The sequence below is a fragment of the Cucurbita pepo genome, chromosome 12, assembly GCF_057944985.1.
Source record: "Cucurbita pepo subsp. pepo isolate OVF chromosome 12, ASM5794498v1, whole genome shotgun sequence".
In the NCBI taxonomy this organism is placed as follows: Eukaryota; Viridiplantae; Streptophyta; class Magnoliopsida; order Cucurbitales; family Cucurbitaceae; genus Cucurbita; species Cucurbita pepo.
The window spans coordinates 14085411-14100711 of record NC_141809.1 but is presented as its reverse complement, the minus strand read 5'-3'; the positions used below and the strand labels follow the sequence as shown (position 1 = coordinate 14100711).

Here is a 15301-nt window from a genome sequence, read left to right as displayed (position 1 = left end):
TGTGGAAGAACAATTCTTTTTTGTCAAGTTTTAGATGATACTGATAAAGGGTAAGACAAGCATAAAAGTATCATATACTTCAAATAGTCATTAGATCTAATCCAAATTCTCTTTTTATCGAAAGCTTAGTTTGCATTCGACTAGAGTTGTGTTCGGTTTTATGAATGCACTACAAGGAATAGGATTCTCATTCAAACCTTATAACCATTAATAGCAACCAATTACACATGGAAATAATAGGTATCGAGAGTTTATTTACTTGGGAGAATACAAAATAGGGTGAAGAACATCTATTCCAAGTTAATTAGACGTTGCTAGTTCAAATATAGCTCAATAGAAAACACATCAATTGTCATTGTCGATGATTTGATTTCCCATCTTCAAAAGGGATGGAAACTCTCTTCGTTCTATTACCTAGTCAAAATGATAACGAACTTCCACTCCTCGCATATCCCCTCGTATACAAGGCATGTATGCAACTAATTATTGGTAGTACATTGTCCTACTTTACCCTCTCCTACCATAAATTCTGACAGCCAGAGACCCAACAAAATTATTTAATATCAAACTAAATCATGGCATGGTTGCTAGAATTTAACTTTGATTGTATAGTGTTCGAGCAGTTCACCATCCATCTCCTCAACTATATCCTCTTTAATGGAAATCATCATTCATTTATCTATCTCTTGTTATACTTGAAATCCAAGTATTCAAACAAGGATTTGTTGAGATTCATGTTATATTCACATCTGTAAAATGCATCTAATATGATATATATTTTTCAAGATGAATGCTAAATGTTACAATGAAAAAGAAAAAAAGAAAAAAAAAATAAAAAATCTGAGACTCTTCCTATAGAAGATCGCACTACTTAACTTCATGTGACTGAATTCATAGGTATAAACCAATCATAGTTGACTTCCTAAATGGATCAATGACTCCAATAATCAAACGTTCAACATAACCTAGTTGTTGAGATTAAGAGAGCCTCATACTTCTTTACCTTCAGTTTTCATTGACGTCTCCAGTAGAAATCCTCCTAGTATTGAATGAATTGCACTGACTGCACTTGTGTCCCAAAATGTGAAAACGAACTTTGCTCGTATGGCTGCAGTCGTTGCAAAGAATTGATACCTGTTTAGCCAAGTACTCAGTTAAGTTAGAAGATTTCATTCTTGCGGTAATCTAAACATGTATACAAGCAACTACCTCGTGGCTGTACTCCTCCGGCATCGGTGTGCAGTCAATCTAGATAAGATAGAAACGATTTTCAAATTTAAGATAATATCGCAAAAGATCTATGGTAAAGAAAACATAATTAAGATAACCAAAAATCTATGGAATTTCGACACCAGAATATGGCAGAAGAAACATGTCAGAATTTGCAAATAGATAGAAATACCAGTTGGTATCCCAAAAAGTAAGTATCCAATAAGATCTATTTTACCATCCAATAACAACTTGATAACAGGTAATGGGTAAATGGGAAATGAGGGAAAAATAAAAATAAGAGAAAATTTTATTCAAGTGGACGAACATGATTTAAGGTCGTATAAGATCAAGTCAAGTACTTGTCTGTAACAGAATATATATAGCTCTCACGGACATCTTCCTCTTTCATTTTTATTATACATGTTAATGCCTCTATATTCCTCTAAACTCAACTTTAAGGCATAACTAAAGCCCTGAATCTACACTCATTTCTTAAATCTCTTTCTTCATGCAGTCACTCAGTTAGAATTCTATTGAGATATTGAGTCTGCAACCACCAACTTTCAAAGAATCAGCCCAATACATGTAATCATACATCAAGACAAAGAAAGAAACGAAAAGATTGGTCAGGAGGTTGAAGAGTGGGTACAATGTTCAATGATAAGATATATATTCTAATTTCTAAGGTTGCTAAAATTTACGTGAAGCCACCTGTTCTACCATATTCACTAACTGGGGAAACTGCTCTATGGATAAAAAAGACAGTAATCTAATTGCCTTCTACATGCCACTTTTATCACGCCTAAACTAAGATGTAACACACCTCCATTTTCAGCAATGCCCAGCTTGCAGACATGTCCATAACTGTCTTCGAGCAAATAGGACAACGGTATCTGAGAGACAGATACAACTTCATTATTACAAGAGAACTGGAAATCTTAATGTAATTCAAAACAGGAAACTTAGAACCAGTTTGGTTTGAGAATAAAAGGCAATGGATATAATAGAAAATAGAGTTGTATGTAGCATATTCAAAGTTTTTAGAAACATGTTTAATAGTAGATTCAGAAACTGGAGTTTGGATTACTGATTTTGTGATTCCATTTCTCTGAAGCACTCCAAATGTATTGTGTGACCACAAGGCATAACAGTTGTGTCTTTTATTGAGTCAAAAAGAAACTGCAAGCATCAATAAAATTGTTAGAAGAGAACAGTTTAGATTATACTTCCCTGAGAAAAGATGCATTCTAAAAGGACAAACCTCATAACAGATGGGGCAAAAACTTTTCATGGAGTTCTCAACACACATGTGGTTATCGCGCAGAGGAGTGGAATAGCAAGATCCTATATTTATTAAAAAAAAAAAAAAAAAAAAAAAAGTTAATTCATCTGAACGGTTTGTTCGCTCAATCGCTCACATTTTACTAATTGTTTCGGTCTCATATGGCCTCAGTGTGTGTGCCTGTTTTATTACATAGTATCAAAGACTTTACAGACAAACCAGAGAAATCCTTTTGCTACATTTACCTCAAACAGTAAATGAATAACACAATGTGTATTTCTAGCTAACCATCAGGAGAATTGAATGACATACCACATTTTTCACAGTGAAAGAAATTTTCACGACCACCAACCCTGAAAATCATATAACAAAGAACACATGTGTTGAGAAACTTAGCACAGAAAGCTGAGATTACATTAGAACTAGAACGGGAAATATGCACACGAACCTACAGATACCACACGCATCACAATGAAACTGCTTTTTCCTGGTCTGCATTCATAGCAGAATCTATTAGCATCTAGGATAAGAAAACCATTCGGTTCCACAGTTTAAAATTGAAAATTAGTTCTTAAAGAAAGTGAAACAGAACAAAGTAAGAAAGAAACAGATTGATGGAAACTTCTCCTACATCATCATCGTAGAATTTGCAGATGCCGCAGAAGTATTCTCCCATATTAACATTGCACTTGCTACAAGACTTAGCAACCTATAATAAACCAAATATAAACGCTTAGCAGAGCAAAAAACAAGAATATCTAAACGCAATGAATGGAAATTATCCCAAGAACAACAAAAAAAATGTCCCCCAAACCTCTTGCTCTGTGTTGCAAATCAAGCAAACCACCTAAAGCAACAATTCCAACAAAATTAATAAATTCACATCACGATATGCTCTAAAAGATGTCATATTCACAAAAAAAAAAAACAATAGAACAGCGTACAAACAGACTTGTCTAACGTCCTGCCGAACGAGTTCGTGACGGTCCTTAGGATTGCTCAGAGAAGTCTAAAATCAACGAAAATTTCAGAAAATTCAGAAAACTACTAAAGAAAATTACAGAAAGTTCGAGTTTAACAGCATATGCAAAATCCTTTCCAATACATCTCTCACAAACAAACGCACGCAACACAAGGGCATAGAAAGAAGAGAGACATACCATGGCCTCGTTGTGGCAATGGCGACAGGTAAAGATTCGGTCGCAACATGGGGCTCGGATTCTGCAACGTCTCCTATAATGCTCGCATCTAATTGAAATCGAAAACAAGTTACTAATAACAAAAGTGAGAACAAAGAAAGAACAACAACAAATGATACAGAAATCGATACCCGTGCTGAAATTTTCCGAAATCCTCTCTCCCGGCAGATTGGGGCACAGGGGAGTCCTCTTGTTCCATTGGAGACCGTCTCCCTGTTCGAGCTCTTCGGCTTCGTTTGAGAATAATTGCAAAACTAAAAATTGTTTTATTATGATTTTCTTTTTCTTCTTTCTTTTTTAATTTTTAAAATTCTCACGGACTAAATAAAATATTGTTTTTTACTCCAATTTTATTTTAATTATTAAGTTTTAGAAAGGGAAAATAAATAAATAAAGTAAAACCCACCTTATTATAATTCCATTTTATGTCCTTTTCAATTTTAGTATTTTTTTAAAAAAAATTAATAAAATATATATTATTCGAGTTTTAGACCTTTACGTATACCATTAATAAGAACGAACCGCGTAAATTTATAAATGTTTGACATTAAAAGAGTTTGACTTTTGAATATTTTTGCTATGAGTTGCGTTGACTTAAATTTTATTCCTTTTTAATTTTTTATCCATAAAAAGTGAAAAAAAAAATAAATAAAATTTGTATTTTACTTTTTATTTCATTTTTAAATATATTTTTTAATGTTTACAAATAATAATAAGTAAATCAATGGATATTATGGAATTTGTATTTTAATAATTTAATATAATGAAATAATTTAAAAGACTAAATACACCCAGAGAAAAAAATATATATTCATCAAATAAATAAAATCAACGAATAGAATAAATCCCAATTTTTACGGAAACAAATCCATCAAATTCACAGGAACAGCCCTAAAACAACGAGCACAGATCCAACGCCAATGGAAGCGATTCGGCTCCGATTCGCCGCCGAGGAACGGGTGCCAGTTGCTACTGGTCGCATCCGCCTTTTGATATGAACATTCATCTTCCTTTCGGGGGAGGACTCGACACTGTTATCTGCAATCTGATGAGCCGCCGTCTGAAGGACGTTTCGGCGGAGCATCCCGGTGAGAGAATTTGAATCGCCGCTGCGATCGACGGCAGAAGCTGTTAGGGATTCGGAGAATAAGAGAAGAGCCAGAAGAGCTACGGAAACTAGGGATTTGAGAGCGGCCATTTGTTCGATTTGTCGATAGAGATGAGAATGGAGGAATTGAAGATAAGGTATAATGTTTAGTTGTTTGGATTTTATATAGAAACAGAGAAGATTAGGAAGACGAGTATCTGATTCAGCCGCCATTGATGACCATGGATGCCGACGGCGAACAGGTATTTGAATTTCTCCCACGCTTTTTGACGCGCTTTCAGTTTAGTCCATCTGATATTATTTGGTTTTATTAACAAACGCGTAGCTTATTTTTCTTGGGAGAGGTTGGTAGGAGAAATTTCTTTCTAGCTCACTTTATATATTATTAAATTTTGATAAAATAAACGGATAATTTGAACATTCTAAGCCTGAAACCTGAAACGAATCGAAACGCAATTCCAACAAAACAATGCCCAAAGGCGGCGTTGGGCTTCGATTCGCACGGTTATGGCCGCCGATTAGTAATGGTCGGATCCGCTTTTTAATATGAACATTCGTCTTCTCCTCCGAAGAGGACTCGCCGTAGCTCTCTGCAGTCGGCTGAGCCGCCGTCTGAAAGGACGTTCCGGCGAAGCGTCCTGGCTAGAGAATTCTAACCCTCCCCGCCATCAGCTGTTGAACTGCCTGAGAGTGATTAAAGATGTTCATCCTAAATTCTTTATTTATTTGTGTCAATATTAATTTTTCTCATTTATTATTATTTTTATTTTATTTTCTTAATATCTTTATTTAATTAATTGAGTTCTACAAATATAATTTTAAAAAATTTAAAATTTAATATTACCACCATATTTAACAATTAAAAAATTTATAACGTTTTAAAATTAATTAAATAATTTGATTAAGCAGGGTGGAACAGAAAATCAGGTGTAGATAGGAAAACATAATCTCGTATCCGAGCCTACGTATGTGATAGTTAAAAAATGTTCATCACTCACTCTCCATTCTCCGTCTAGATGGGACTGCCCGTAGGTAAATTGTAGGAGTGATTGGAGCTAGTGATTGGAGCTACTTTCGATACAATATTTATTGAGTAAATTGAAAATTTTATTTTATTATTAAAAATGGACAAAATGTAACAAAATATTAAGAAAATATAGGAAATGAATTTAATTAAATTGGTAAAATACAACCCAAATTTTTTATTAAAAAATAATAAATAAATAAACCGATGACAAATTCAGAGTAGTGAATCACCATTATTCACTTCACAAAAACAAACCAAATACAGTACAGAGACACAACAGAGAGCCGACCCCAAATGACGACGTTTGGCTCCAATTCGCCGACGATGGACTTGGACCTTCGGCTCGCCTAACAGCTCGTCGGGCTCGCTTTCTGATCTTTTGTTCAAAAGAGTACTGATTTCCAATTCCACTCTCTGCAACTTGATGACGCTCCGCCGTCTGAAGGGTGTCCCGGCGAAACACTCCGGCCAGAGGACTGGGAGCCACGCCGTGATCGGCGGCGGAAATGGGTAGGTGTTCAAAGAGCAAGAGAAGAGCTAGAAGAGCTATGGAGATTAAGGATTTGATCGGAGCCATTTGAATTGGGAGTGGTTGATTAAGGTGAAGAATTAATGAAGCATTATTTATAATCCGAGAAATGTTAGGATTAATGAGTTTTAGTTGGTCGGATTTGACCGGCGGCGAGTAAGCTTTGAATTCTTCCGTTTTCAAATCAATCATCGCACATGATAGGTGTGTGGGAGAACTATTGGGTTGATGGCCATTATTTATTATTTTTATTAAAATAATAATATTTGGGTGGATTATGTTAGATGAACACGACTCTCCACAATGATATGATATTGTCATTGTCCGCTTTGAACATAAGCTCTCGTGACTTTGTTTTGGACTTCCCCAAAGGCCTTCCTCCACAATGATATGATATTGCCATTGTCCGCTTTGAACATAAACTCGATATGATATTGTCATTGTTCGCTTTAAACATAAACTCTCATGACTTTGTTTTGGGCTTCCCCAAAAGACCTTTTCATCCTTCTCATGATGACTTTGCTTTGCTTTGAACATAAACTCTAGTGACTTTGCTTTGAGCTTCCCCAAAAGACTTTCTCAGGATGATTTTGCTTTAGGCTTCCCCAAAAGGCTTCGTACCTATGGAGAGAGTATTCCTTGATTATAAACCCATGACCATTCCCTAAATTAGCCGATTTGAGACTTTTATCATCCAACATATTCGACACTATTAATTTGAATGGTATATTTTTTATTAAATTATATTTTTAATCCGAGCAACTAAAAAGCCCTAAAGTTTGAATTTTTTTTAAATTATTTATTTCACTGCAAGTTCTCAAAAAGCAACATTTTTGCATTGAATTGACTACAAAAATAATGGTTAAACTAAATTAATAAAGATATTATTGCCATGTAAGGGTACAATAAATGGTTAAATTCAATAATAAAAGATACTATTATTACGTAAAGATAAAATTAATTGTTATACGGAAAAATGATTTAATTTAAATGACACTTAATTTCAAACAAATAAGAAAATAGAGGAGCATTTAAAAAAGATAATAAAATAGGATGCTAACCCACCTAAAGCTCAACCCTCCAAACAAATACCCTTTTTAAGGTTCTTATGCCCATTGAAAATCAAAATTGATATTAAAAAAAACATGTGATTCTAAAAGAAAGAATAACTTTATATGAAAAAAGATAATAATAATAATAAACAAACCATCCACTCTAGCCATATTGCAAAGAGTGGGCCCCATATCCCAATTCTTAGAACAAAAAAAACATAAAAATCAAACTGAGTTCATCTCAACCATAGAGACGAAATAGAATTAATTCTTGAATCATACGTACCAAAAAAGTCATTTAACTCAAAATATCATACGAAATAAAAGAATTCACCCTAGAAATTGAAATGTGTATCAATTTTTACTCCAAACTTTCAATTTCATCGAAGTTGTAATTTGAACTAAAACAAGTATTATATAATCGTTACAACTCTGAAAAAAATTGCAAACTTTGCCTCCTAACATATTGCTTTCATATGCCTTCAATGAATATAAAATAAATATAACACAATATGGAACTTCAAAGAAGAACGACACTAATTAATGCTCAATGCTAGAGTTACTAATTAATAGAATTATTTAATAGTCGATTATGAGTATCCATCAAACTTAAATTTGTGCAAAATAAAAAAAGAATGTAAGAAGTTACACATATATAGTATAAAGTTCAAATATCAGTTGTCCAAATATGTTTAGAATACATTTTAGGGGTCCTATTTTTTCCTCAGTTCCTTTTTTTCCAATTTATTTTATTCCTCAAACAAAATCCTGTTTTATCTCCCATCCAGCCCTCCAAGCCATAAAAGAAAAAAAAAAAATCAAACGGGTGAGATTAATTGACAGATTTCTTCCCCAATCTTAGGAATTTCATTGTTGGACCCACTAATTACTTGATTCTTTCTTAATTGGCTACAACGCCACTGAATGTTCTCTGGTTGGATTTTGTCCAAAATCCTAACCATTCTACCACTATTTTGGTTCTTTTTCCCTCTACAAAATAAGCCAAGTATTCCTCTACTAATTATCTGAACAAATTCTTTCCATTCTCAGAAAAGCTAATGCAAATCATAAAAGAAAAAACTTTCGAACAATCAGAGATGGTAAATAGTAAAGAAACAACATAGCAGAACCAGATCCGTCGTGATCAAAATCCAACATTTTACTACTAAAAAAAACTTCCAAGAACTAATTTGAGCAATATTCTTTATAATTTAAAAAGGGAAGTACCTGTATAAGGGTGTCGTGGAGATGTTCGATCGATCATCACGAAGCTTGCCTTTAGCTGAGCCTGCACAAAATCTATGCTAACGATATCGACTGCTGAAGGGAAGACTATCACAGACATAAAAAAGAAAGGAAATCAAAAGGGAATAAATATCATGGAATTTGATGCCTATCTTCATATGAAAAAGTAGAAGAATCTGCAGCCCCACATGCCGGAAAAGTTGAGCATTTTTTCCTTCAACTTTTGTACTAGCACGTGGAGCATTGCTATGTAGAATTATCTCATAGTGACATTTATGTTGGTTTTTACTGATCATTACATTTCGCATTAATCTCTTCCTAATCAATATTCTTAAAAAATACCAAGACCCAACAAGTAGTCCAACTGGCTCTTTGACAAGAACAAGAATATTGTATCTGATCAATGGAGCATCCTAATTTAATGAATACGATCAACGCATGTAGCGTTGTCAGGCACTTGGATACTCAGACTGAGCCAAAACATCGAAAGTATTGAAAGTATAGCCACGAGTATGTCGTACCTGGGGTCGCTTATGCTTTGATACTTGCAGACAGATTTTCCAGCTACTTTAGATCTCAAAGAGTCTGACAAGGAAGGATTAGTAACAAAAAACGAGGCTACACCATGATATGACAAAATTAGGAACAAAAGTTCAGTTGCGTATTGGTTTCATATTAAGGAAAGGAGGAGAGGCACAGAGTGCAACTTTGTCAAATGCTCAGAGACCAACAGTGAAAATATAAACACAATAAAATAGGAGCTGACTTCATTAATAATGACAAACATATTACACACTACACAGCTAAACAATTGCTACATAATTCTTGACACATAAGACATCACATAACTATTCGTTATTAAGCTTGAGCCAACTTATTAGCTTTCCTTCTCCAACAGAATAGTGAATAATTTAATTAGAATTAGTATTTATTCAAAGCATGGCTTTGCACCAGCATTTTGGTCAAATCACCGCTAAGGTGGTGTGACATGATTTCATTAGTAGATCCGACCAGCTTTCCGCCGATGAACACGGCTGGTACTGGTGCATTGCATCCCAGCCTCATGAGAGCTTTCTCTATTTCCCTGCAATCAGGGTCTTGGTCAATCTCATACACCAAAGGATTGACTCCAAGTTCCCCAAATAGAATGTTAACTGCATATGATAGGCAGCATGAACTCTTGCTGAATATGACCACACTCCTCTCTGCAACCAACCTTTTAACCTTATCCATGCCTTCTTCTTAATATGATAGAGTTTTCCTTGCAGATGAAATGAAACCCAACAACAAAAGTATACTGGATATCTAAGGTTTCTTTCAAGTTTGTTTAAAACCTTATAACCTTTTTGGACCAAATTTATTCAAATTTGGTCCAAATATGGTTATATAGGCTTTAAATACTGAAGGAAAAATGTGCAAGAGAAAACTAATACCGATGCTTGCTGTATTATGAGTTTGAGCTCGCATGCAAGACTATTTATAGAGACAACATAAGGAAGATTGCTTTCTTTTTATATATATATTTATATAAAAGAACGTTCAAAAGAGTTTGTGCTTTCCTTAGATGCTCAAACTAATAAAAGCAACTTTTTAATTTTACTGTTACAAACAGGCTGGACAAGTTGACAGGTCTTTTAATTCAGTGGGCAAGACTATTTTATGATGCTGATATACGAATAATTAACCATATGATATATGTAGATTATAATTTAATCACACTTGTATTAGTAATGTAATTAAGTGGCGATATTTATCCTATCAATCTTTGTCTGACGTGTAAAAACAATGACCGTGTCTTCCACTTTGCAGAGTTTGTGGAAATGAGAATATAGCTATCAAGAAACAATAAAACAAAAGCAAGAAATTCTGTAATGCCAGTCAATAAATACCAGATTCTCCAATCACCTTCTTTGAATCCTTACGAAGAAAGGCTTCAGTGGCTGTAGTTCTCTGTATTCTGTCCACCAACTTGTATGATTCCTTGCATGTGGAGCTTGCTAAGCTTCATTTACCTAACAGAGTTAAGTTCCACAGCCTGGTGATCATACAAATATATGAATTGGAATGATTGAACTTTCCCCCTTTATTCAATTGACAGACTTCTCTGAAAAATAATAGCTTTATAAAATCTTCTCCAATGTAATATCTAGTATATAACCATGCTCATACTGTCAACAGAGAATATCCTGTTCTTGGTTACATGTACAGACACGCTCTATTGATACTTTAGATGAGTGTACATATATACATATATAGCATTGAACAATTAAAGCATAATGTTTTTTCCTGAGCTGAACAACACTTGGGAGTGGGGATTCAAACCTCTTACTTTTTGGTCGAAAACATGTTGGCTGCACAATAAAGCATAATTCAATGCATTTATTGATTTTGTCTCCAAAATTGGTTTTGGCTCAAGATATTTAAAAGGTTCATGGCAGGCACAAAAGTTACAGCATCACCAGGTTGTCCCTGAACTAGTAAAGGATCTAAATAACTAAATCTGAAATGTTATGCGCTGATCAATCAAATTAACCCCAGCCACAAGTGATGCTTAAACTAGATCACTAGTATCTGAAGCTCAATTTGTAAGGCAGAAATGTCATGTGCATGTCTTTATCAACATGCCTTGCCTCATAATTAAGTATTATGATGTGTACAGACAGGTTATCAGTCTGGCAGCAGTATGAAGATCTAATGAAAAGCACAACCGTCAACAAGTACACAGTTTTGCCAATGACAACTTCAGACAGTTCAATTTGCAAGAAGAGACTTTTCTTCGCAAGTGCATAATTCCTCAGTGGCGCATCTTCCTATTTTAATCAATGGTAGACTTGAAAAACAGAACTACCAGTTTTACCCACAAAAACCTCTCATGCTGCTGCTCTATCTTATTATTCACTTTTTAGAACAAAATCAGTCAATGAAGACTAATCCTACGTAGACAGTGTAGTGGGCTTGTTGGAATCAATATTTAATATTTTTTCCTTTTTCTTTGTAATGCATGAAGAGGTAAACAATATTGAGTTCAAGGAAAAGATAACCTACATTTAGATCTCAGGGTAAGTATGGCTTCATTTTATACAGTTCAGTAAGTAAACTCAAGAACTATCAGAGCCTTCTTACAACATTTTGTACGAGCCTTTTCAACATTATAAAGGCAGGGGGGAAAAAGGACAAAACGAAACAAAGAAAGAACCACCTGGTTTAGCTTTTAGTAGCATTACAACCAGATGGCCTTCGCATCTATCAGCATTTGTTTCAGATCCCCATTAACATGGAGAGAAATAACATCTTTTGCTGAGCCTATAAATTTTCCTCCTATGAACACAGCTGGAACAGAGGGGTTGCACCCTAGACCTCTAAGAGCCCAATCAATTTCTCGCCCATTTGCTTCATGGTCAAGCTCGTGAATAGCAGGGCTTGCGCCAAGCTCATAAAAGAGTGTCTGGATGCTATGGCATATGTAGCATGAGCTCTTGGAAAAAATTACTACTGCTTTCTGAGATGCCAAATTTCTCAATCTATCCATTATAATTCAACCACTCTTCTTCCTTCCAAAAGATATTTAAACCCAAATATCTAAAGATAGGTGAAATGGCTGCAGTTATACTAACAAAAGCAGGAGGAAAAGAGAAAAGCCAAAGGCTTGTAGAGGAGCAAGGAACAAGAAGCTGAAAGAATGGGAGTAAGGTTGTATGTTTGCTTAGGCTTTGACATGGTGACTTTGCATAAACGAATGTATTTATAAAGGCTGGTGAAGGGCTAGTGGATTGAACTGTTTAGTCGAAACAATTTGGAAGACATAAGTAATTGGATAGAAAAGTGCAAGTTCCTTCAGATAGTTGTTTTGGATAAGGAAAATGGCCCTTATCGATGATTTGCTTGATAGTGACCCTCTTTTCACAAACAAAGTTGCATATGGCATCACTTAATCTAAAGATGTATCCTTCAATCTATGTAAAACCCCGTTATAGTTGGAATAAAGAAGATACATAACACAAAAACATTACCAGAAAGCACTTCTATTTGGCCAACTGGAGTGATGGCATCGGCCATCAAGAATATCAATAATTTCATAACTAGCCTTAATGAAATCTCGAGCACAAAATATGGAAATATAATTTGATTTATTATAAGCTATGTGAAAACATCAGTAATCTTTTTACAACCACGATTGATGGAAAGTCTCTCCCTTTGAAAGAAGGGTTAGATGTCGGTCTCTTCATATCAGAACAATGTCAACCCCAATTCAATTCACACTTGAAATTTGTTAGAAAGGAACAAAGCTACGAGGACATGGCATCAATTCATATTGGACATGCCTGCAACTTGAACAATGCAGTGAATTCTACGTCTACAGCTGATGTGGAGATTAATAAGAGTTTAGCCAGTTCATTTCCATCACTGTATTCATCGGTCCCATAAACATATGGATCAGAACACCTTAGTAGGACATCAATTATCTCCACCCCCTCCAGGAAGGAAAGTAAAATGGAAAAATATAAAACTGAATGACGAAACTCGGACAGATTCTTACATATCTCCATCAAACAAACTTTTGAGGCATTGAGATGTTATTTCTAGTAAAATATGAAGATAAAACGCACGATGCTCACTGGTATATTAAAAGCAAGGGTCACCATTTCCATTGATTCTCCCTCATTAAGATTCTGCTGCAAACTTTTTCTTGTCATCAGTTGAGGATAAGGCCAGCATTTCAATTAACCCCTACACCATCCTCTCAAACCCTCTTTATTTCACCTATAGAATCTTAGATATCAATGCATCTTCATCTTTGTTCTACATGATCTAAAATGCATGAAAATTCCAAGATGGGAATATTCTACTAGTTTGCTGCCATCATTTAAAATTGGGAATTCATAGATATCACTGTGCTCAAAGCTCATTAAATAAGTAGTAAACAACATGATATTCAGATTTCTCTCTTAGTGGACTCTATTTTTACAGTTAGCACTCAAACAAATCTTCAACATATATCCAATATAGTGTAACATATTTTTAAATGATAATAATAATAAAAAATAAGTATATTAAGTATCTCTACATATAGGATGAACTTTCAGTTTTGTAAACATCAATTATAGAGAGAAAGTTTGTCCATAAGAATATTATAGTTTTCCAAGTGTCACAATTTCCAAATTATCGAGGGAGACTTCGATAGAAAATTCCACCAATAAAATGTTTTGGTCATCATTATTAAATCATCGCCACTTCTAAAAGCTTTAAAAAAAAAAAAAACTAAGGCAAAGTAAATCATTTATATATTCTCAAACAATTCTAAAGTATATTCAATTTACTACATTTTCAACACTACACCGCTTCCCAAATATGAGGCTGATGTTAACTTGATTCACGAGATGATCAATAATAATATGGAGTAAATAACATCCCAGAATTCTGAGCTAAAGCTTAATTATCAGCTCCAGAACCTGAGTTTTCAATCTATTATAAATTTAGTCATTTAATACATTCTCCACAAAAATCTTCTAAGTGAGTGAACAACATACATTGCTTGCCGTTCATAGTGTTGAATCCATTCAATTCTCCACAAAACCTATCTCGCATAATAATCTGGACGCGTCACGCGCAGGCTGTGCATATCCTCATCCTGATACAAGGAATAATCTAAAGCTAGATAAGTCAGCTTCCAACTGGTTATATAAATGGTGGAGGAGGGAATGTCAACGAATGAAGGAGGCGGATAGAGATGCAAAGCGTGAATCTCAAGATTAAAGAGATGTGACTAAGAAGTCACCATCAAAATCAACAAATTCAACAAATTCAACAAGTCCTCCTTTGAAACAATTGAAAACTTCCGCTCTTAAGTTTCTTAAATCCGTCAGAAACGGAAGAAAATTCATCACAACAGAGCAAATTTAAGCGGTAATTGCTTACAGTGAATTCACTTACAGATTGATAAGAAGCGGAGCCTTCTTCAAGTTGAGAGATTCCACTCCAATAATGTAAACGTATAATTGAGTGATCAAGATTCGAGAGAGCGAGTGAAACGAATAGTCTCCATTTACAAAGATGCGGCGCTGTCTTTTCATGCTCCAAAATTTTCAATCGCTTTCACCGCCTTGGCATTTGTCTCAGGAGAATTCGAGTTTGATGATAAAAATGCGAGGGAAACTTCATGATCAAATTATGATGCAAGCCGCCAAAACAAAAAAAAAAAGTTGAAAACAGAGGTTGAAATTGATTTCATCATTATGGAATTCAAGATTTGATCGAAGTATGATGCAAGCTTGAAAACGAAAAGTTGAAAAATCCCGTTGAAAATTGATTTCATGGATATGAAATGTATGTGTCGGGTATCAAATCTTTGTTTAAGAACAGCCATAAATAATTAATATATATTTCAAATAAATAATATTTTAAATTTTTTATTTTAATTGTCTTAATATCTCCTATTTCCTTTCTTTTCAATATAATTTTTATTAAAAAAACTTCAAACATTATAATAAATTCAATAATAATTCATAAACAAAAATATAATATAATTTTTTGCAGGTTCGAGATGGGACTAAGTGGAGATTGGAGCAGATAGGGCATAAATGGAGAAAATAAACCCATTTTCAGTCGTTTTTCTGCCAATTTGATATGACTGTTGGATGATGAAAGTC

At 34.4% G+C, this 15301-nt stretch overlaps 2 protein-coding genes, 2 long non-coding RNA genes and 1 pseudogene across 5 annotated transcripts; 1 reads left to right on the top strand and 4 right to left on the bottom strand.

Annotated features, from left to right (window-relative positions):
* Window positions 1–634: 634 nt before the first annotated feature.
* On the bottom strand, window positions 635–3998 carry LOC111807686 (E3 ubiquitin-protein ligase MIEL1). Its single transcript, XM_023693511.2, has 12 exons — window positions 3825–3998; window positions 3655–3742; window positions 3447–3503; window positions 3309–3341; window positions 3126–3203; window positions 2943–2986; window positions 2807–2847; window positions 2474–2556; window positions 2300–2391; window positions 2036–2105; window positions 1210–1248; window positions 635–1134 (listed from the first exon to the last, which is right to left on the bottom strand). The coding sequence occupies exons 1-12, from the start codon at window positions 3890–3892 to the stop codon at window positions 1006–1008; spliced, it is 822 nt and encodes a 273-aa protein (XP_023549279.2). The 5' UTR covers window positions 3893–3998; the 3' UTR covers window positions 635–1005.
* A 623-nt stretch (window positions 3999–4621) lies between these two features.
* On the top strand, window positions 4622–6640 carry LOC147790033 (uncharacterized). Its single transcript, XR_015423167.1, has 2 exons — window positions 4622–5043; window positions 6093–6640. It is a non-coding gene; the product is annotated as an uncharacterized LOC147790033 (long non-coding RNA).
* LOC147790032 (uncharacterized) lies at window positions 5151–9169 on the bottom strand. Its single transcript, XR_015423166.1, has 2 exons — window positions 8637–9169; window positions 5151–7021 (listed from the first exon to the last, which is right to left on the bottom strand). It is a non-coding gene; the product is annotated as an uncharacterized LOC147790032 (long non-coding RNA).
* A 226-nt stretch (window positions 9170–9395) lies between these two features.
* LOC111807541 (monothiol glutaredoxin-S11) lies at window positions 9396–14881 on the bottom strand. 2 transcript variants are annotated; one of them, XM_087129061.1, is made up of 3 exons: window positions 14586–14881; window positions 14183–14300; window positions 9396–10689 (listed from the first exon to the last, which is right to left on the bottom strand). In XM_087129061.1, exon 3 carries the CDS (start codon window positions 9885–9887, stop codon window positions 9576–9578), a length of 312 nt encoding a protein of 103 aa, XP_086985187.1. In that variant the 5' UTR covers window positions 9888–10689; window positions 14183–14300; window positions 14586–14881; the 3' UTR covers window positions 9396–9575. The 2 variants fall into 2 exon arrangements, with proteins under 2 accessions (XP_086985187.1, XP_086985188.1); XM_087129062.1 differs by having other exon boundaries at window positions 14183–14283.
* Window positions 11665–13253, bottom strand: LOC111807767 (glutaredoxin-C11 pseudogene; annotated as a pseudogene).
* Window positions 14882–15301: the final 420 nt, after the last annotated feature.

Excerpts from the sequence above, each read along its gene's own strand:
- LOC111807686 (XM_023693511.2), bottom strand. The coding sequence starts at position 3,892 with ATGGAACAAGAGGACTCCCCTGTGCCCCAATCTGCCGGGAGAGAGGAT. Across the intron at positions 3,342-3,446 it reads TTCGGCAGGACGTTAGACAA|GTGGTTTGCTTGATTTGCAA; the intron begins GTCTGTTTGTAC and ends TTGTTGCTTTAG. Across the intron at positions 2,848-2,942 it reads GATGCGTGTGGTATCTGTAG|GGTTGGTGGTCGTGAAAATT; the intron begins GTTCGTGTGCAT and ends TATGATTTTCAG.
- LOC111807541 (XM_087129061.1), bottom strand. The coding sequence starts at position 9,887 with ATGGATAAGGTTAAAAGGTTGGTTGCAGAGAGGAGTGTGGTCATATTC.